This window comes from Salvelinus namaycush, chromosome 37, assembly GCF_016432855.1.
Source record: "Salvelinus namaycush isolate Seneca chromosome 37, SaNama_1.0, whole genome shotgun sequence".
Taxonomy (NCBI): domain Eukaryota; kingdom Metazoa; phylum Chordata; class Actinopteri; order Salmoniformes; family Salmonidae; genus Salvelinus; species Salvelinus namaycush.
Window position 1 is genome coordinate 29,717,517 of NC_052343.1, and position 20,849 is coordinate 29,738,365.

Consider the following 20,849-nt stretch of genomic DNA (forward strand, 5'->3'; position numbering starts at 1 on the left):
TGTTGTTCCTTTTTGGGGGGTTTGATGAGAAGTACATGGAACTTGTTTTACATTTGTTAATTCCTGCAGCAAGATTACATGTACCCACCACTGTGAGGTGGATGTTTTTCCACTTGAAGGACAATCTTGGACAACAGGCTAATGTGTCCAGTTAGGAGAATAACAACAATGGCATCCTTTCCTTGTGCTGAGTCCTTCCCACAGGGTCCCTCCCCTGTCCTTCAAACACAACTCAACACATCTCCAGATTACTGTCCTGTCCCTCTGTACTGACCAAAGACCCAGACATCCTGTCCTGTCCCTCTGTACTGACCAAAGACCCAGACATCCTGTCCTGTCCCTCTGTAATGACCAAAGACCCAGACATCCTGTCCTGTCCCTCTGTAATGACCAAAGACCCTGACATCCTGTCCAGACGGCGCTCAAAAGTAGCATACCACAACTGCAAAGATGGCGTCACTATAAACAATAAAATACATGATAAATATTCCATTACCTTTGATGATCTAGATCAGAAAGCACACCTGGAATCCCAGGTCCACAATAAATGTTTGTTTTGTTTGAAAAAATCCGTTATTTATGTCCACATACCTTCTTTTGTTAGCGCGTCTGGTTTACATATCCAAACGCTAATTCTGGTCAGCGTTATATCGGACAAAAACTTAAAAATGTGATATTACCGGTCGAAGAAACATTTCAAACTAAGTACTGAATCAATCATTAGGATGTTTTTAACATATAGCTTCAATAAAGTTCCAACCGGAGTATTCGTTCTTGTCTGCGTGAGCAATGGAACGTCAGTGTCTTGCATGAAGAAAAAGCATGTTCAGGAAATGGCTGCTTGATGGACACCTGACTGATTCTGCTCTCATTCTCTCCCATAACATCATAGAAGTCTCATTGGAATTTCTATTGATGGTTGACATCTAGTGGAACCCCTAGGCAGTGCAACATCATTCATAACTCAATTGGATTTCTTAAGGGACTCTGGTGAATACAGACAAGCTCAGATTTCTGACTTCCTGTTTTGATTTCAACTCAGGAATTTGCCTGCCAATATGAGTTCTGTTAATCTCACAGACATAATTCAAACAGTTTTAGAAACGTTAGAGGGTTTTCTATCCAATACTAATAATAATATGCAAATATTAGGAACTATGACTTAGGAGTAGGCCGTTTGAAATGGGCACCTTTCATCCAAGCTACTCAATACTGCCCCTTCAGCCATAAGAAGTTTTTAACCCACTGTTCCTAGGCTGTCATTTTAAATAAGAATTTGTTCTTAACTGACTTGCTTGGTTAAATAAAAAATAAAAAGAACTTGCTACTACGTACATGTGTTGCCCATTTTGGAAAAACCCCTTACTATGACCTTTCTCTCTCCTCTGCCCTCTGACCTTTGATCCCTAGTAAGGTGCTGAAGGAGATCCCTCTGGGGGACCTGCATCCTAACGAGACGGTCCAGGCATCCCAAGAGGCTCAGCTCCTGTCCCAGCTCCACCACCCAGCCATCATCACTTTCTACAGCAGCTTTCTGCATAGAGACTCCTTCTGCATTATCACTGAGTACTGTGAGGTAGGACTGGACACAAATATCCATTCCTTTGCACTTAAGGCCTAGATCTTTGCCTTTAAAAGGTGCATAGCTGAAAAGGGGCGATCTGATTGAATCATGGCCTAAGTCAAATACGTGTTGATAAAGTGCTGTTTATTTTTTATGAGGGCATTTCAAATCGTGAACTGGCCCCTGAAAGAACATAAATGATTTTAGTGAGTTTTTTTGAAACCTCTATGAATTCTCTAATTATTTCTGTTGTTAATTTAATGTTTTGTAAACCTGGCATGTCTCCAGATCTCTTGGAATCTTTTGTGCTGTTGCATTCTCATCCACAACCTTGAATAATGCATTCACTCTCGAGTTCCCTCTGTCAGCTGGACTGGCATCAGGTCAGGGCATCAACCATGCAGTGAGGAAATATTCTCCGCCATCGGTCCGTTTTCAGTTTCCTCGTTTGACCTTGGGCAGGGATCGTGTGTACCTTGCCACTGCATTCTCAGTTGTTATTTTCTGTCAGAAACCTGTGGTGGATTTATGGTCCTGACTGTGGTGGTTTAAAGCGTAGCTTGGTCTCTTAACCTATATTTCACCCCAGGTTGTTTCTCATATATTCAGAGCCTGGTGTTATACAGTAATGGCCAACAGCTATTTTACCAATATTATTATATTTTCCCACTCTCTCCAGAAGATTAAAAATACATTTAAAAAACAGTCCAACACAGAGCCTTCATCTTTCTATGGTCCGTTGCTAGCTGTCTACCAGGGCTAGCCTATTTCCCCCAGCTGTTAATAGTCAGGTTTAAAAATGGGAAAAGTTAGAAGTAGAAACTTGGTTTCACTGAAAAGTAATTCATGAAAATAAGACAACAAACACTATACAAAACATTAACCTTTACAGGATTGGTGGGTCCCCCTCGGTACGGTTGAGCTAACGTAGGCTAATGTGATTAGCATGAGGTTGTAAGTAACAAGACCATTTCCCAGGACATAGACATATCTGATATTGGCAGAAAGCTTAAATTCTTGTTAATCGAACTGCACTGACCAATTTACAGTAGCTACCTTGCTATTGTTTGAGGAGAGTGCACAGTTATGAACTTGAAAAGTTATTAATAAACCAATTAGGCACATTTGGGCAGTCTTGATACAACATTTTTAACAGAATGCAATGGTTCATTGGATCCGTCTAAAACTTTGCACATACACTGCTGCCATCTAAGTGGAAAAAATCTAAATTGTGCCTGGGCTGGAATAATACATTATGGCCTTTCTCTTGCATTTCAAAGATGATGGTACAAAAAAACTAAAAAAACATGTTTTTTCTTTGTATTATCTTTTACCAGATCTAATTATATTCTCCATCATTCATTACACAGTTCCATAAACTTCAAAGTGTTTCCTTTCAAATGGTATCAAGAATATGCATATACATTTGAAGTCGGAAGTTTACATACACTTAGGTTAGAGTCATTAAAACTTGTTTTTCAACCACTCCACAAATTTCTTGTTAACAAACTATAGTTTTGGCAAGTCGGTTAGGACATCTACTTTGTGCATGACGCAAGTAATTTTTCCAACAATTGTTTACAGACAGATTATTTCACTTATAATTAATTTGATCACAATTCCAGTGGGTCAGAAGTTTACATACACTAAGTTGACTGTGCCTTTAAACAGGGTGGAAAATTCCAGAAAATGATGTCATGGCTTTAGAAGTTCTGATAGGCTAATTGACACCATTTGAGTCAATTGGAGGTGTACCTGTGAATGTATTTCAAGGCCTACCTTCAAACTCAGTGCCTCTTTGCTTGACATCATGGGAAAATCAAAAGAAATCAGCCAAGACCTCAGAAAAATAATTGTAGACCTCCTCAAGTCTGGTTCAACCTTGGGAGCAATTTCCAATCGCCTGAAGGTACCACGTTCATCTGTACAAACAATAGTACGCAAGTATAAACACCATGGGATCACGCAGCCGTCATACCGCTCAGGAAGTAGACGCGTTCTGTCTCCTAGAGATGAACGCACTTTGGTGTGAAAAGTGCAAATCAATCCCAGAACAACAGCAAAGGACCTTGTGAAGATGCTGGAGGAAACAGGTACAAAATGATCTATATCCACAGTTAAACGAGTCCTATATCGACGTAACCTGAAAGGCCGCTCAGCAAGGAAGAAGCCACTGCTCCAAAACCGCCATAAAAAATCCAGACTATGGTTTGCAACTGCACATGGGGACAAAGATCGTACTTTTTGGAGAAATGTCCTCTGGTCTGATGAAACAAAATTAGAACTGTTTGACCATAATGACCATCGTTATGTTTGGAGGAAAAAGGGGGAGGCTTGCAAGCCGAAGAACATTATCCCAACCGTGAAGCACGGGGGTGGCAGCATCATGTTGTGGGGGTGCTTTGCTGCAGGAGGGACTGGTGCACTTCACAAAATAGATGGCTTCATGAGGAAGGAAAATTACGTGGATATATTGAAGCAACATCTCGAGACATCAGTCAGGAAGTTAAAGCTTGGTCGCAAATGGGTCTTCCAAATGGACAATAACACCAAGCATACTTCCAAAGTTGTGGCAAAATGGCTTAAGGACAACAAAGTCAAAGTATTGGAGTGGCCATCACAAAGCCCTGACCTCAATCCTATAGAAAATTTGTGGGCAGAACTGAAAAAGCATGTGCGAGCAAGGAGGCCTACAATCCTGACTCAGTTACACCAGCTCTGTCAGGAGGAATGGGCCAAAATTCACCCAACTTATTGTGGGAAGCTTGTGGAAGGCTACCCGAAACGTTTGACCCAAGTTAAACAATTTAAAGACAATGCTACCAAATACTAATTGAGTGTATGTAAACTTCTGACCCACTGGGAATGTGATGAAAGAAATAAAAGCGGAAATAAATAATTCCCTCTACTATTATTCTGACATTTCAAATATTTAAAATATAGTGGTGATCCTAACTGACCTAAGACAGGGAATTTTTACTAGGATTAAATGTCAGGAATTGTGAAAAACTGAGTTTAAATGTATTTGGCTAAGGTGTATGTAACCTTCCGACGTCAACTGTGCTTGCTTCAGGTCATGAGCTACAGGGAGTTAGATTTGGGTATGTCATTTTAGGCGAAATTTGAAAAAAGGGTCCAATCCTTAACACCTGCTCTTTCCATAACATAGACTGACCAGGTGAATCCAGGTGAAAGCTATGATCCCTTGTTGATGTCACTTGTTAAATCCACTTCAATCAGTGTTGATGAAGGGGAGGAGGCAGGTTAAATTGTTACGCTTTGAGACAATTGAGACATGGATTGTCTATTTGTGCAATTCAGGCGGTGAATGGGCAAGAAAATATTTAAGTGTCTTTAAACGGGGTATGGTAGTAGGTGCCTGGTGGGGGGTGGGATGGGTGCAACTCAATATTAGGAAGGTGTTCCTAATGTTTGGTATACTCAGTGTATATTTCAACATAGCATGTCATTGTTATTCAAGGTACAACAAATGTACAGAATCGTCTACACACACCTTATTCAATACTGCATTATCACAGCATTAAAATGGGACTATAGAAGACCACAGATGTATGATCTTAATTTGATCACCATGTTGCAGGAGAACTTTCCAGGACATGTAAAATGTGTAGTGTGTTTTTAAAAATACTTCTGAAGTTTGTAATTTCCCCTTTGAAATGTCATACTTGATTTTCCTTTATGAAAAATGTATCAACCCCTACAAAAATGTCCATGTATTATAATCATGTTGTTGCAGGATTATGTTCCTGCTGTAGCAAACTGGCTCAAATTAAGATCCTACATGTGTATATGGTTGTTTTGATCCTGTCATGCACTTATCATGTTATAAAGTCATGGCTTCGTGATTTTCTTATATAACACCATGGCTTGGAATCACTCCATACAGCGCTAACATGATTACATGGTCACTGTGGTTCTCTGCACCAGAGCAGCACACCTCTTTTCAAACTGTAGCCCTCTAGGTGTTCCAAGCTAGAGAGAGGTCGCGGGGGAATGTCTGAAGTGTCAGAGCATGGAACAAGTGATTGATCTGTGCTCCCTCCTTCTCCGCCCCCCTTCTCTCGCTCTCGCTCTCTCTCCGTTTTTCTTTTCATCTTGTCAAAGTGTTTGCTGTATAGATTACAGCAGGTAGGGGTCCTGTCCTCCAGTCTTTCTCCTACTAGATTACAGCAGGTAGGGGTCCTGTTCTCCAGTCTTTCTCTTACTAGATTACAGCAGGTAGGGGTCCTGTTCTCCAGTCTTTCTCTTACTAGATTACAGCAGGTAGGGGTCCTGTCCTCCAGTCTTTCTCCTACTAGATTACAGCAGGTAGGGGTCCTGTTCTCCAGTCTTTCTCTTACTAGATTACAGCAGGTAGGGGTCCTGTCCTCCAGTCTTTCTCCTACTAGATTACAGCTGTAGGGGTCCTGTCCTCCAGTCTTTCTCCTACTAGATTACAGCTGTAGGGCCCTGTCCTCCAGTCTTTCTCCTCCTACAGTAGAGTACAGCAGGTAGGGGTCCTGTTCTCCAGTCTTTCTCCTACTAGATTTGGTATTTGGTATTTTATTAGGATCCCCATTAGCTGTTGCAAAAGCAGCAACTACTCGTCCTGTAGTCCCGTGTGGCTCAGTTGGTAGAGCATGGCGCTTGCAACGCCAGGGTTGTGGGTTCGATTCCCACGGGGGGCCAGTACAAAAAAAAGTATGAATGTATGTACTTGTAAGTCGCTCTGGATAAGAGCGTCTGCTAAATGACTTAAATGTAAATGTAAATGTCCTGGGGTCCACACAAAAGATGAAACATGACATAATACAAAACATTAATACAGTCGTGGCCAAAAGTTTTGAGAATGACACAAATATTAATTTCCACAAAGTTTGCTGCTTCAGTGTCTTTAGATATTTTTGTCAGATGTTACTATGGAATACTGAAGTATAATTACAAGCATTTCATAAGTGTCAAAGGCTTTTATTGACAATTACATGAAGTTGATGCAAAGAGTCAATATTTGCTGTTTTGACCCTTCTTTTTCAAGACCTCTGCAATCCGCCCTGGCATGCTGCAAATTAACCTCTGGGCCACATCCTGACGGATGGCAGCCCATTCTTGCATAATAAATGCTTGGAGTTTGTCAGAATTTGTGGGTTTTTGTTTGTCCACCCGCCTCTTGAGGATTGACCACACGTTCTCAATGGGATTAAGGTCTGGGGAGTTTCCTGGCCATGGACCCAAAATATCGATGTTTTGTTCCCCGAGCCACTTAGTTATCACTTTTGCCTTATGGCAAGGTGCTCTATCATGCTGGAAAAGGCATTGTTTGTCACGTCACCAAATTGTTCCTGGATGGTTGGGAGAAGTTGCTCTCGGAGGATGTGTTGGTACCATTCTTTATTCATGGCTGTGTTCTTAGGCAAAATTGTGAGTGAGCCCACTCCCTTGGCTGAGAAGCAACCCCACACATGAATGGTCTCAGGATGCTTTACTGTTGGCAAGACACAGGACTGATGGTAGCGCTCACCTTGTCTTCTCCGGACAAGCTTTTTGCCGGATTCCCCAAACAATCGGAAAGGGGATTCATCAGAGAAAATGACTTTACCCCAGTCCTGAGCAGTCCAACCCCTGTACCTTTTGCAGAATATCAGTCTGTCCCTGATGTTTTTCCTGGAGAGAAGTGGCTTCTTTGCTGCCCTTCTTGACACCAGGCCATCCTCCAAAAGTCTTCGCATCACTGTGCGTGCAGATGCACTCACACCTGCCTGCTGCCATTCCTGAGCAAGCTCTGTACTGGTGGTACCCCGATCCCGCAGCTGAATCAACTTTAGGAGACGGTCCTGGCGCTTGCTGGACTTTCTTGGTTACCCTGAAGCCTTCTTCACAACAATTGAACCACTCTCCTTGAAGTTCTAAATGATCCGTTAAATGGTTGATTTAGGTGCAATCTTACTGGCAGCAATATCCTTGCCTGTGAAGCCCTTTTTGTGCAAAGCAATGATGACGGCACGTGTTTCCTTGCAGGTAACCATGGTCGACAGAGGAAAACAATGATTCCAAGCACCACCCTCCTTTTGAAGCTTCCAGTCTTTTATTCGAACTCAATCAGCATGACAGAGTGATCTCCAGCCGTGTCCTCGTCAACATTCACACCTGTGTTAACGAGAGAATCACTGACATGATGTCAGCTGGTCCTTTTGTGGCAGGGCTGAAATGCAGTGGAAATGTTTTTGGGGGATTCAGTTAATTTGCATGGCAAAGAGAGACTTGGCAATTAATTGCAATTCATCTGATCACTCTTCATAACATTCAAGAGTATTTGCAAATTGCCATCATGCAAACTGAGGCAGCAGACTTTGTGAAAATTAATACTTGTGTTATTCTCAAAACTTTTGGCCACGACTGTAGACAAGAACAGCTCAAGGACAGAACTACATACTTAAAAAAAAAAGGCACACTGGGACTACATATCAATGCAGGTCAAATAGGGGAGAGGCGTTGTGCCGTGAGGTGTTGCTTTATCTGTTTTTTGAAACCAGGCTTACTGTTTATTTGAGCAATATGAGATGGAACAGAGTTCCATGCAATAATGGCTCTATATAATACCGTACGCTTTCTTGAATTTGTTCTGGATTTGGGGACTGTGAAAAGACCCCTAGTGGCATGTCTTGTGGGGTAAGTCTGTGTGTCAGAGCTGTGTGTAAATTGACAATTCAAACAATTTGGGATTTTCAACACATCAATGTTTCTTATAAAAAGAAGAAGTGATGCAGTCAGTTTCTCCTCAAATCTCAACCAATCATCAGTCATTTGGGTTAGTGCAGTACATGTTGAGTGCCCTTCTCTATAAGCATGCTGAAAGTCTGTTGTTAATTTGTTTACAGAGAAATAACATTGTATTTGTTCAAACACAATTTTTTCCAACAGTTTGCTAAGAGCTGGCAGCAAGCTTATAGGTCTGCTGTTAGAACCAGTAAAGGCAGCTTTACAAACTTTTGGGTAGCGGAATTACTTTGGCTTCCCTCCAGGCCTGAGGACAAGGACTTTCCTCTAGGCTCAGATTAAAGATATGACAGATAAATCAAATCAAATCAAATTTTATTTGTCACATACACATGGTTAGCAGATGTTAATGCGAGTGTAGCGAAATGCTTGTGATTCTAGTTCCGACCATGCAGTAATATCTAACAACTACCTTATACACAGAAGTGTAAAGGAATGAATAAGAATATGTACATAAAAATATATGAATGAGCGATGGCCGAACTGCATAGGCAAGATGCAGTAGATGGTATATTGTACAGTATATACATATGAGATGAGTAATGTAGGGTATGTAAACATTATATAAAGTGGCATTGTTTAAAGTGGCTAGTGATACACTTATTACATACATTTTTACATTATTAAAGTGGCTAGAGATGAGTCAGTATGTTGGCAGCAGCCACTCAATGTTACTGATGGCTGTTTAACAGTCTGATGGCCTTGAGATAGAACCTGTTTCAGTCTCTCGATCCCCGCTTTGATGCACCTGTACTGACCTCGCCTTCTGGATGATAGCGGGTGTGAACAGGCAGTGGCTCGGGTGGTTGTTGTCCTTGATGATCTTTTTGTCCTTCCTGTGACATTCGGTGGTGTAGGTGTCCTGGAGGGCAGGTAGTTTGCCCCCGGAGGCGCGGTTGCGCCTTCTTCACCACGCTGTCTGTGTGGGTGGACCATTTCAGTTTGTCTGTGATGTGTCCCCCAGAGGAATTTAAAACTTTCCACCTTCTCCACTACTGTCCCGTCGATGTGGATAGGGGGCTGCTCCCTCTGCTGTTTCCTGAAGTCCACAATCATCTCCTTTGTTTTGTTGACATTGAGTGTGAGGTTATTTTCCTGACACCACACTCCGAGGGCCCTCACCTCCTCCCTGTAGGCCATCTCGTCGTTGTTGGTAATCAAGCCTACCACTGTAGTGTCGTCTGCAAACCTGATGATTGAGTTGGAGTCGTGCATGGCCACGCAGTCATGGGTGAACAGGGAGTACAGGAGAGGGCTGAGAACGCACCCTTGTGGGGCCTCAGTGTTGAGGATCAGCAGGGTGGAGATGTTGCCACCTGGGGGCGGCCCGTCAGGAAATCCAGGACCCAGTTGCACAGGGCGGGGTCGAGACCCAGGGTCTCGAGCTTGATGACGAGTTTGGAGGGTACTATGGTGTTAAATGCTGAGCTGTAGTCGATGAACAGCATTCTTACATAGGTATTCCTCTTGTCCAGATGGGTTAGGGCAGTGTGCAGTGTGATTGCGATTGCGTTGTCTGTGGACCTATTGTGGCGGTAAGCAATGCTTTTCTTTCATTATTTTTTTTTTTTATACATGAGTACGATGGCTCACGGTTCGTTGTTGGCATTTCCTTCCTAAGTTTGCCCACTTTGCCAATGAAGTAATCATTAAAATAGTTGGCAACATCAAATGGTTTTGTGATGAATAAGCCATCTGATTCGATGAAAGATGGAGTTGAATTTGTCTTTCTGCCCATAATTTCATTTAAAGTACTCCAAAGTTTTTTTTCCGTCATTCTTTATATCATTGATCTTGCTTCCTAATACAGTTTCTTCTTCTTTTAGTTGAGTTTAGTCACATCATTTCTCAATTTGCAGTAAGTCAGATGAGCAGCCAGACTTATTTAACCACTCCTTTTGCCCCATCTCTTTCAACCATGCAGTTTTTCAAGTTCTCGTCAATCCATGGAGCCTTAACAGTTCTAACAGTCAGTTCCTTAACAGGTGCATGTTTATCAATAATTGGAAGAAGCAATTTAAGAAATTAATCAGGTGCAGCGTCTGGATGCTCTTTATTAATCACATCAGACCAACAATTTTTTTTTACATCAATCACAAAAGAGTCACAGCAAAATATTTTGTATGATCTCTTATACCTTATTTTAAGGACAGCTGTTGGAACTGTGGCTTTCCTGGATATAACCACTATATTGTGATCACTGCATCCAATGGGTACGGATACAGCTCTAGAACAAAGTTCTACAGTATTAGTAAAAATGTGATCGATACATGTGGAGGACCCCCCCCTAGATTACAGCAGGTAGGGGTACTGTACTCCAGTCTTTCTCCTACTACTGTAGATTACAGCAGGTAGAGGTACTGTACTCCAGTCTTTCTCCTACTACTGTAGATTACAGCAGGTAGGGGTCCTGTCCTCCAGTCTTTTTCCTACTACAGTAGATTACAGCAGGTAGGGGTCCTGTCCTCCAGTCTTCCTCCTACTACAGTAGATTACAGCAGGTAGGGGTCCTGTCCTCCAGTCTTTCTCAAAAATATCATGGTGTACATGACACCTGTCTGATTGGCGCCTGTCTGAGTGGACTGATGCATTGTGGAGGCCGTGGGGATGGCACAGTCCATCAGCTTAAGAGATGTGCTACTGAAATTGTGTATGGTTATATTATGTAAGAACCATGGTGCAACACAAATCAAAATTATATTATTTTATAACAAATGCTCTTTCTCCCACGTTGGATAGTGGTTACTGTCCTGAAACACATCAGGTTCTGAAACACATCAGTGTGCTGTTGAATTTGCATTTTTTCCTAGACCATGTTGCTATGTGCATAATAGCAAAGTTAACCAGCATATTGGCGTTGAGAACAATGCGGCCGAGGCAGCAGAGGAGTTAGGAGATGAGAAAACAGCCTTACTTGTCTAAGAAAAGTGAGGAGAGAGGAAACCCCAACTTAATTAAGTCTATAATCAACAGCCTAACTGTTAAATGTGCCTGGCTTTGTAAATCTTCCATATATATCTACAGAAATAACACAGATCCTGCTTCTGTTGTCTGTTTGACTGTTTGTTTAATAGCCTACTGATTCTGTGAGCAATAAGCCTTACGCAAACCACATGTCGGATAAACAATTCCACAAATTCGTCTGTTTTTAATCTTTGCTATGCTGTAATAAAGGTTTTACACTTTTTTTCATTAGACCAGCCTCTCTGGCATTATTTATCATTTATTTAATGTTGTTTACTCTGTTCCAAATTGTCCCCAAAATTATATTTCCTTGATCTCCTTCTTGTTGTTATTATTACTATTATTATGATCAGCATTATTATAATAATAATAAGTCATGTCATTATCATTAGTAGGTTTAGTATAGCAGCCTTGTATAACCACCATCGAGCTGTAGGCCTAAGAGCGCCTCCTGTTTAGTCTTAATACTGTAACTTACTGAGGCCTTAGGCCTACATTTCAACACTTATATAGGCTACTCCAATAAATAGGCCTAAACTCCCCCATTGCGGAAATTGCGTTCTGAAAAAATGTGACTGTTTTTTGTCTTTGCTGTAATAAAGGCTTTAAAAGAAAAAAAAAGAAAATTGTTACAATAGACTCTCCTATTACGCTTGTAATTTATTTTATGTTGTTTACATTGTTCCAAATGGTAAGAAATGTTGTATTGTAATCTAACAGCACCTGTTTAACACACATAATATGCATGCAGTGCTTGCTCCTTACCTTCTTTTTCTTTATCTCCAGTATTTTCCACAACTTGTCAAATTTATTCCTCACATCTGAACTCCCCTTTTACCTCCTGAGCCACCAGTAAACATTCTCCCGTATCGAGTTTGTTTGTCACATCCTGTGCATCCATTTTGCTGTCATGCGTTACGGTGTTCAGAGTTTGTTATAACCAATTTATTGATGTGATTATGATATGCTATAGGTCAAGCCCTATTAGTCACGTGCATGTGATGCTTACATGTGTCACGTAAAGAGAGCAAGGGTTGAGGGAATAGTGTTTTTCCTAAACAAATTAGGAATTTCGGTAACATACCTTTTCAGTCAGAAATGGCTGTAGTTATGTTGCAGCAACACGGACAGCACAATACACACTGTTGATGTTCTGTGGTGGTCACTGCAGCAGGGAGGAGAGAGAGACAACGGGTGCTTTTTTTAACACAGCGCAGCAAGTCTGATCCAGGAGGCATAATCAAATCAATTGCGGTCGGACTCCCTCTAGTCATTTCTGTGTCTTAATGATTTAATTAAACAGTTCGCTTAAAGCATTTTTAGCCGGGGACAGCCCTACCTGACACAGATGCAGCTTATGTTGTTCCATCACCCCCCATATACACACATAATAGACTTTTCCCCACTACACAGAAGCTCAGATGCATGCAGGCATGCTCGTAGGCATGTACACACACACACACACACACACACACACACACACACACACACACACACACACACACACACACACACACACACACACACACACACACACACACACACACACACACACACACACACACACACACACACTGTCAGGGCATCATAACCTACTCAGTGCTTCTCAGAATGAACCAATGAGGACATTACCCGTCCCACACCCCCACAGTTCCATTAAGAAGTTCACTGGTGCTGTTCTGTTCTCTCTGGAAGTCCCATTAGAGAGAATGAAGCTAGCTCAGATCTCATTCCAGCTTATCCTCACACACAGTTAAATGGTCACAATGGCAGCTGACAGAGGACCAATCTGTCTGGAGTGTAAAATAGAGATGAGGATTCAGAGCTCTCGTAGTGTTGATGCACTTAGCTCTTACAGTTAGAGTTGATGGAAATTAATGACCTGGGTTCCACCCAGAATGGAAATTAATGAACTTATGGACGTATCGGAATGGGTATTTTGTAAAAGGTTTTCCACAATGTGTATCCACAATAGTGTGTTGGTGGGTGTGTGCGTGCATGCGCCTGTGTACGCGCCTGTGTACGCTTGCATACATTTATTGTGATGTGGGTATCTGTATGAATATCTGAGTCTGTTGCTATAATACTCTTTGCTCTAGGACAGGGACTTGGACTGTCATCTGGAGGAAGTGAGAGAAGCAGGGCAGAGCTTGCCTGAGACCCAGGTCACTGATTGGCTGATCCAGCTACTGCTTGGACTCCACTACATCCATAACAGGTTCATACTGTATTTATACTTTTAAAGTCCAAGACTCCATTTGTCAAAAATTAAGAGTACATAAAGGGGAGGTCTAAGAACCACAGGGATCTAAACAAGGATATATTTTGGACTTCAAAGTATCATGATTGCATTGTGCAAGGTTTATTTCTTTATTAAACTCCTGCCTGTCTGCTGATGTCTGTTTGTCCTGCCTCCTCCGTCCCAGGCGCATCCTCCATAGAGATCTGAAGGCCAAAAATATCTTCCTGAAAAGGAACATAGTTAAAATCGGTGAGTTCCAATGCAGCAGGGGCCCATGGGAGTTTTTTTGTTTGTTTGAAATCTTTGCTAGTCCTTAAAAATGCAGGGAGGCTGTGTCACTCCTGTTAAATTCTAAGGCTCTCTCCATATGTCTGCGGCATACAATTATCTACAAAGGTAATGGATGAATTGTCACGACTTCCGCCGAAGTCGGGTCCTCTCCTTGTTTGGGCGGCGCTCGGTGGTCAGCGTTGCCAGTCTTCTAGCCATCATCGATCCACTTTTCATTTTCCATGTGTTTTGTCTTGTTTTTCCTCACACCTGGTTTCAATTCCCTCAATCATTTGTTGTGTATTTAACCCTCTGTTCCCCCCATGTCTTTGTGTGGGATTGTTTATTGTAAGTGCTTGTGCACGTGCTGTTTGGTGCGCGACGGGTTTTGTACCCAATATACTTGTTATTTTTATGCCGTGGGTTTTACTATTAAACTGCTCCGGCTATTACTAAGTTCTGCTCTCGTGCGTCTGACTTCCCTGCCACCGATTACGCACCCCTTACATGAATACAAAACTGTTGAAAGTACACACAGTTTATACACAGCACACAGTTTATACACAGCACACAGTTTATACACAGCACACCATTGTTTGCTTACAAGATTTAGATCAAATATGTAATTCACTTTAACAAATTAAGACAATAGAACTGTCACGACTTCCGCCGAAGTTGGTGCCTCTCCTTGTTCGGGCGGCGTTCGGTGGTCGACGTCACCAGTTTTCTAGCCACTACCGATCTATATTTCATTGCCCATTTGTTTTGTCTTTATTGTACACCCCTGATTTCCATTACATTATTATTTATTTCCCTATTTAACCCTCTGGTTCCCACATGGTTTTGTGCGTGTTTGTTCGTTGTGAAGTGTTCGCTATTATCTGTGAGCTGGAGTATTTTCCCTGCGTGGAATTTATTTTGTTGTTTATTCGAGTAAAGTACGTTATTTACTCAGTTCTGTGTCCTGCGCCTGACTCCTTCCTACCCGCTGCACATTGACACTTGACAAGAACATAATAAGGGCATGCACTTTAATGTGCTAATGGTTCAATTCCAAATGGAAAATGTGCTAATGGTTCAATTCCAAACAGAAAACTGTCTACTTTAATGTGCTAATGGTTCAATTCCAAAGCAGAAAACTGTCTACTTTAATGTGCTAATGGTTCAATTCCAAACAGAAAACTGTCTACTTTAATGTGCTAATGGTTCAATTCCAAACAGAAAACTGTCTACTTTAATGTGCTGATGGTTCAATTCCAAAGCAGAAAACTGTCTACTTTAATGTGCTAATGGTTCAATTCCAAACAGAAAACTGTCTACTTTAATGTGCTAATGGTTCAATTCCAAACAGAAAACTGTTTACTTTAATGTGCTAATGGTTCAATTCCAAACAGAAAACTGTCTACTTTAATGTGCTAATGTTTCAATTCCAAACAGAAAACTGTCTACTTTAATGTGCTAATGGTTCAATTCCAAACAGAAAACTGTCTACTTTAATGTGCTAATGGTTCAATTCCAAACAGAAAACGGTCTACTTTAATGTGCTAATGGTTCAATTCCAAACAGAATACTGTCTTTCTTTCCTCTTCCTATGATGACTCATCCTTGTCACTTGAAAGAGGACTGGATAGGTGAAAACAATATGAAGGACACTTCTTTCAGCCTTTTTATTGTCCTTCTGCATAGTGCTCACACCCATCCCCCTGGTCCTTTCAGATGGGATCAATGAGGGCACAGGAAATAGGAACAGGTTCCAGTTTGGAAATAATCACCACATAATGCTTGATCAATTAATCTGCTTAAAGTCTAGGTTTAGCATTATTAGGTCATGTATTGTTGCTGTTTATTGTTCTTTGTTTTGTTTCCTACCTTATGCAAATTGCACTCTACAAATATAATATATGATTATTATAAGTGTTGTTCTTCCTCCGTTCAGGTGATTTCGGGGTGTCCTGTCTGCTGATGGGGTCATGTGACCTGGCCACCACCTTCACGGGCACGCCTTACTACATGAGCCCTGAAGTCCTGAACCACCACGGTTACGACTCCAAGTCTGATATCTGGTAGGAAGGTGGAGCAGCACACTGAGGCTCAAAGACAGAAAGGTCAAAGTTAGGTTAAAGTTAAAATGTAAAGAAAGGTAAGGTTAGATAGGTTGAACGGTGAGTGGACATTGACATTTATCTTGATGCTGCACTGTTTGTTTATGTGTGTAGTAACTTTCTTAACACTTGTAACGCTTGTTTTGTGTGGTGGCAGCCACCACAAGTTTTATTATGTGAATGTTTGTCATGTTTAAAACTTTTAATGAAACAAACACCTGTTTAGAGCTCTGCATTTTGAAGATGAGTTCTTTTTTGATTCTCATTCCCCTCCGAACCTCAAGAGAGCTGTTGACATCCAGTTTCCTCCTCCGTCTCTCTGCTTCCTGCTAAGGCTACAGTGCTGATTTCAGAATGCTGTGTAATGCTGTCACGTATCAAGGCAGACTCTCATTGTGAGATTTGGCTGGCATTTCCTGAGAACTTGCTACTCACTTCAAAGCAGTCCAGAAGGAGCATGGCTAAGAGGCACTTTGGATATGGACTGGAATATCTGATGAGTAATGAAGTGTAGAAGAGGGGTAGAAATGGATTCATGTATAATGATGAATGGAGTCGATACGGCCGTTGGTCTGATCAGCAGGAGAGCATAAAGAACACCTTTAATACCAAGAGCGACTATAGATCCCTCATTTTCCACTGCAGTCTGAAGTGCAAGCATCTACTGAACTCAAAGTGCTTTGAAAAGAATGCAACAGTGGTAACTGTACATGACTTCCTTCAGCACCAGTGGTCCATGGTTTCAAATAAAAGTCTTTTTGAGAAGTTATTCATGAAGAAGAATCTGATTTCTTGGAGAAAAATAAGTACAGCCGGTAGAACATAGTACTGAATGGAGACAAAAGCACTGGCAACTCTGCACTATCCCTCCCAGCTGCCAGCAGCTTCGTTCCACCCCTGGCCTTCCTTCCTCCCTTCTTTCCCTATTCATCTGTTTTCAAGAGGAAATTACCACTAATCCCAGAGTGGGAGTGGAAAATTGGCTTATTTTATCCGACAGAGAGGAAGAGAGACGGACAGAGAGGAAGAGAACAAGAAGCCAATTGAGGAGATGGTGGTGATCTCAGACACTGATACACAGCCCTCTGGGTAGTCTGTTGCCTCCCACTCCTCACTCCGCAAGGCTCAGCGTCTCTTCCCATAGACCGCACTAATGAGAGAGGAAGTGGTCACCTCACGCCTCGACCGCTCTACTGTACCACACACGGCCCGTTTAGCTGATCTCACAGGAGGAGAGGGCTCACTGTAGGTAATAAGTAAAGACAGGAAGTGGTCACCTCACGCCTCGACTGCTCTACTGTACCACACACGGCCGTTTAGCTGATCTCACAGGAGGAGAGGGCTCACTGTAGGTAATAAGTAAAGACAGGAAGTGGTCACCTCACGCCTCACCGCTCTACTGTACCACGCACGGCCCATTTAGCTGATCTCACAGGAGGAGAGGGCTCACTGTAGGTAATAAGTAAAGACAGGAAGTGGTCACCTCACGCCTCGACCGCTCTACTGTACCACGCACGGCCCGTTTAGCTGATCTCACAGGAGGAGAGGGCTCACTGTAGGTAATAAGTAAAGACAGGAAGTGGTCACCTCACGCCTCGACCGCTCTACTGTACCACACACGGCCCGTTTAGCTGATCTCACAGGAGGAGAGGGCTCACTGTAGGTAATAAGTAAAGACAGGAAGTGGTCACCTCACGCCTCGACCGCTCTACTGTACCACGCACGGCCCGTTTAGCTGATCTCACAGGAGGAGAGGGCTCACTGTAGGTAATAAGTAAAGACAGGAAGTGGTCACCTTACGCCTCGACCGCTCTACTGTACCACACACGGCCCGTTTAGCTGATCTCACAGGAGGAGAGGGCTCACTGTAGGTAATAAGTAAAGACAGGAAGTGGTCACCTCACGCCTCGACCGCTCTACTGTACCATGCACGGCCGTTTAGCTGATCTCACAGGAGGAGAGGGCTCACTGTAGGTAATAAGTAAAGACAGGAAGTGGCAGATGGACTTTAAGGTTTAGAAAGAGTATGAGGATTAGAGCAACAAGTAGAGTCACAACTCTGTTAGGTCACAATGAGACATTGACTGGTGATTGATGTTTGAAATCCCTGTAATACATGGTAGTCCACTCCTCTTCCCAATCCCTTCTTCTTATTTTACATCAAATAATACAATTATTACTTGATATAAAAACAATGGAACATTTGATATGGAAAATAAGATGGAGGCTTCCAGGGAAATGTAGATCATATTGTTTGTTTATCCTCCATTATGGTATCTGGATACATTCATATTCATTGTAGAATCACTCTGTCCATTTGTATTACTTGCATTGTTGTTCTGGTGTACTGTGTGGCAGGATGCAATAAAACAAGAGATTAAGAGAGAGTGATATTAAAGACAAAGAGGTGGATGATTGACAAATAATACCTTTAACTCTAACTTCCATCTGCTTCCTGTCATCGTTTGGTTATCTCTCTATTCCATCAAGAGTAATAACGGGAGCTAATATATTCATTCACATATGTCTGGCGGGCATTTATTATTCTCCCATCTAATCTGTTTATTCATGGCCACTTTCCTTTGATGCCAAACAACCTGCAGGAGAAGGGAGCTTTATTCCACCTCAGTATAAGATGTGTACAGTTCCATTACCAGATGTGTTCATGTTCTCACTTCTTACTCATCTGTTTAGAGTCCATGTGGGGTATTAGTCATATTGGAAATATGAGACGACATTGATTTATCGATTCAATTACACAGTAGATCAGAGTGTCAGGTCGCACACCCCTTCCAAGTGCAGTAATGAATATGGAATGGAATGACAGTTTTGACACAGTAGGTGACCTTATCACTGCTCAGATGGATGGGGACCTCAAAGGTTATCTCAACTGGCACTGACTGTTCCGTACGACTGGACTTCAGGTCAGGACCAGAGGATCCTGGTGCAGTTGTATCCTTAACCAATGCAGGTGTACCCAGAGGTGTTGATGATATCACTACCATTGCAAACTGTGTTGGCTGATTGTGTGTGTGTGTGTGTGTGTGTGTGTGTGTGTGTGTGTGTGTGTGTGTGTGTGTGTGTGTGTGTGTGTGTGTGTGTGTGTGTGTGTGTGTGTGTGTGTGTGTGTGTGTGTGTGTTGGCTGATTGTGTGTGTGTGTGTTGGCTGATTGTGTGTGTGTGTGTGTGTTTCAGGGCTCTAGGCTGTATCCTGTATGAGATGTGTTGCCTGTCACACGCCTTTGAAGGACACAACTTCTTGTCAGTTGTGATGAAGATAGTGGAGGGAGAAACCCCCAGACTGACAGCCAGTTACTCTCTGGAGCTCAACACACTCATGCAAAGGTGAGAAGGCATTAGCTGGAGAATGTAAGGGTCAACTCAGTAACACATAGGTCAGAGTTCAACCCTCTCACATTGTGCTTCAAAGTGTACAAAAGGATAATACAGGATAAAGAGTCTCTTACCCTCCTTCAAACCCTAACGCTTAACTTAGCTACAAACCCTAACCCTTAACTTAGCTTCAAACCCTAACGCTTAACTTAGCTTCAAACCCTAACCCTTAACTTAGCTACAAACCCTAACCCTTAACTTAGCTACAAACCCTAACCCTTAACTTAGCTACAAACCCTAACCCTTAACTTAGCTACAAACCCTAACCCTTAACTTAGCTACAAACCCTAACCCTTAACTTAGCTACAAACCCTAACCCTTAACTTAGCTACAAACCCTAACCCTTAACTTAGCTACAAACCCTAACCCTTAACTTAGCTACAAACCCTAACCCTTAACTTAGCTACAAACCCTAACCCTTAACTTAGCTACAAACCCTAACCCTTAACTTAGCTACAAACCCTAACCCTTAACTTAGCTACAAACCCTAACCCTTAACTTAGCTACAAACCCTAACCCTTAACTTAGCTACAAACCCTAACCCTTAACTTATCCAGAACCATGTGCTATCTCTCTTTTAGGATGCTGGAGAAAACCCCGTCATCCAGGCTCTCTGCTGCAGAAGCTCTGAAGACTAAATTCATTGAGGACAGTATGCAGGTTAGACCTATCCTGGAAACATAACATATATCACAGTAATATAAATACTTCCTAAGGCTGATTGATTGGTTGATTGATTGGGGTGGCTCCAAAGGTCAAATGGGCGGTGCTATGGTACCAGAATCACAGACTAATCAAACCTACTGGCTGGTTGGATTTACTCAATGCTAAATTGACTTCCTGTCATAGTTCACTTTTTTCCACAGCACATGTTCTGTGTTCATAACCTTTTCTACCATGACAGGTTAGAAAGTCAGTATTTCATCTGTCGTCCACATTCTTATTGACAATTCACACACACACACACACACACACACACACTCAGACAGGAATATGAAGCTCACTGAAACGTAAAGCCAGCTAAGCTCAAGTGAGATGTCAAATAATGTACTGTGTCTGACAAGCATGAACAGTGCCTTCGGAAAGTATTCAGACTCCTTGACTTTTTCCACATTTTGTTAGGTTACAGCCTTATTCTAAAATTGATTACATTATTCATTTTCCCCCCTCATCAATCTACACACAATACCCCATAATGACAAAGCAAAAATAGGTTTTTAGACATTTTTGCAAATTTATAAAAAAATTAAAACTGAAATATCACATTTACATAAGTATTCAGACCTTTTACTCAGTACTTTGTTGAAGCAATTTTGGCAGTGATTACAGCCTCGAGTCGTCTTGGGTATGACACTACAAGGTTGGCACACCTGTATTTGGGGAGTTTCTCTTATTCTTCTCTGCAGATCCTCTCAAGCTCTGTCAGGTTGGATGGGGAACGTTGCTGCACAGCTATTTTCAGGTCTCTCCAGAGATGTTTGATCGGGTTCAAGTCCGGGCTCTGGCTGGGCCACTCAAGGACATTCAGAGACAAGTCCTG

General features: G+C 42.1%; 1 protein-coding gene across 1 annotated transcript in view; it reads left to right on the forward strand.

Moving 5' to 3' along the window:
* Positions 1 to 450: 450 nt before the first annotated feature.
* nek11 (NIMA-related kinase 11) overlaps positions 451 to 20,849 on the forward strand; it is a 32,640-nt gene continuing 12,241 nt past the window's right edge. The window contains exons 1-7 of the mRNA XM_038976473.1: positions 451 to 455; positions 1,411 to 1,576; positions 13,402 to 13,520; positions 13,729 to 13,793; positions 15,751 to 15,877; positions 19,112 to 19,261; positions 19,891 to 19,969. Of these exons, the coding sequence (XP_038832401.1) occupies positions 451 to 455; positions 1,411 to 1,576; positions 13,402 to 13,520; positions 13,729 to 13,793; positions 15,751 to 15,877; positions 19,112 to 19,261; positions 19,891 to 19,969 (711 nt within the window). The remainder of the gene's footprint in view (positions 456 to 1,410; positions 1,577 to 13,401; positions 13,521 to 13,728; positions 13,794 to 15,750; positions 15,878 to 19,111; positions 19,262 to 19,890; positions 19,970 to 20,849) is intronic.